Source organism: Octopus bimaculoides, chromosome 4 (genome assembly GCF_001194135.2).
Source record: "Octopus bimaculoides isolate UCB-OBI-ISO-001 chromosome 4, ASM119413v2, whole genome shotgun sequence".
Classification (NCBI taxonomy): Eukaryota; Metazoa; Mollusca; class Cephalopoda; order Octopoda; family Octopodidae; genus Octopus; species Octopus bimaculoides.
The window spans coordinates 9,862,511-9,862,984 of NC_068984.1; the positions used below are offsets into that span (position 1 = coordinate 9,862,511).

The 474-nt window shown below is 38.6% G+C and overlaps 1 protein-coding gene across 1 annotated transcript in view; it reads left to right on the forward strand.

The window, feature by feature from the left end:
• LOC106875044 (splicing factor 45) overlaps positions 1-474 on the forward strand; it is a 20,695-nt gene that overhangs the window by 15,632 nt on the left and 4,589 nt on the right. The window contains exon 11 of the mRNA XM_014923004.2: positions 300-398. Coding sequence (XP_014778490.1) covers positions 300-398 — 99 coding nt within the window. The remainder of the gene's footprint in view (positions 1-299; positions 399-474) is intronic.

The following is a 474-nucleotide window of genomic DNA, read 5'->3' on the forward strand; positions in this document are numbered from 1 at the left end:
TATATATATATATATATATATATATATATATATATGTATGTATATATATGCTGCTTGGTTGCTTCTTTTGCTTTTGCTTTGTATTCTTGCTTGATGGCGCATGCTAGATAACCAGAGCTTGGTGCAGCTCTCTCCAGCTTACCAGCTCTTATTTCTTTATTGCCCACAAGGGGCTAAACATAGAGGGGACAAACAAGGACAGACAAACCAAACCATCCAACCCATGACAGCATGGTAAACAGACTTTAAATGATGATGATGATGATATGTAAATGCTAACACCACTGATTTGTTTTCAGAATATGGTTGGGTCTGGTGAAGTTGACGATGATTTAGAACCAGAAACTGCTGAGGAATGTGCCAAATATGGTAAAGTGGTCAAATGCTTGATATTTGAGGTGAGTTTATTTGATATTTCACATCTCTTCTCTTCCTCGCTTTTCCATTCCATGCACTGTGCTTACCCCCCCCCCC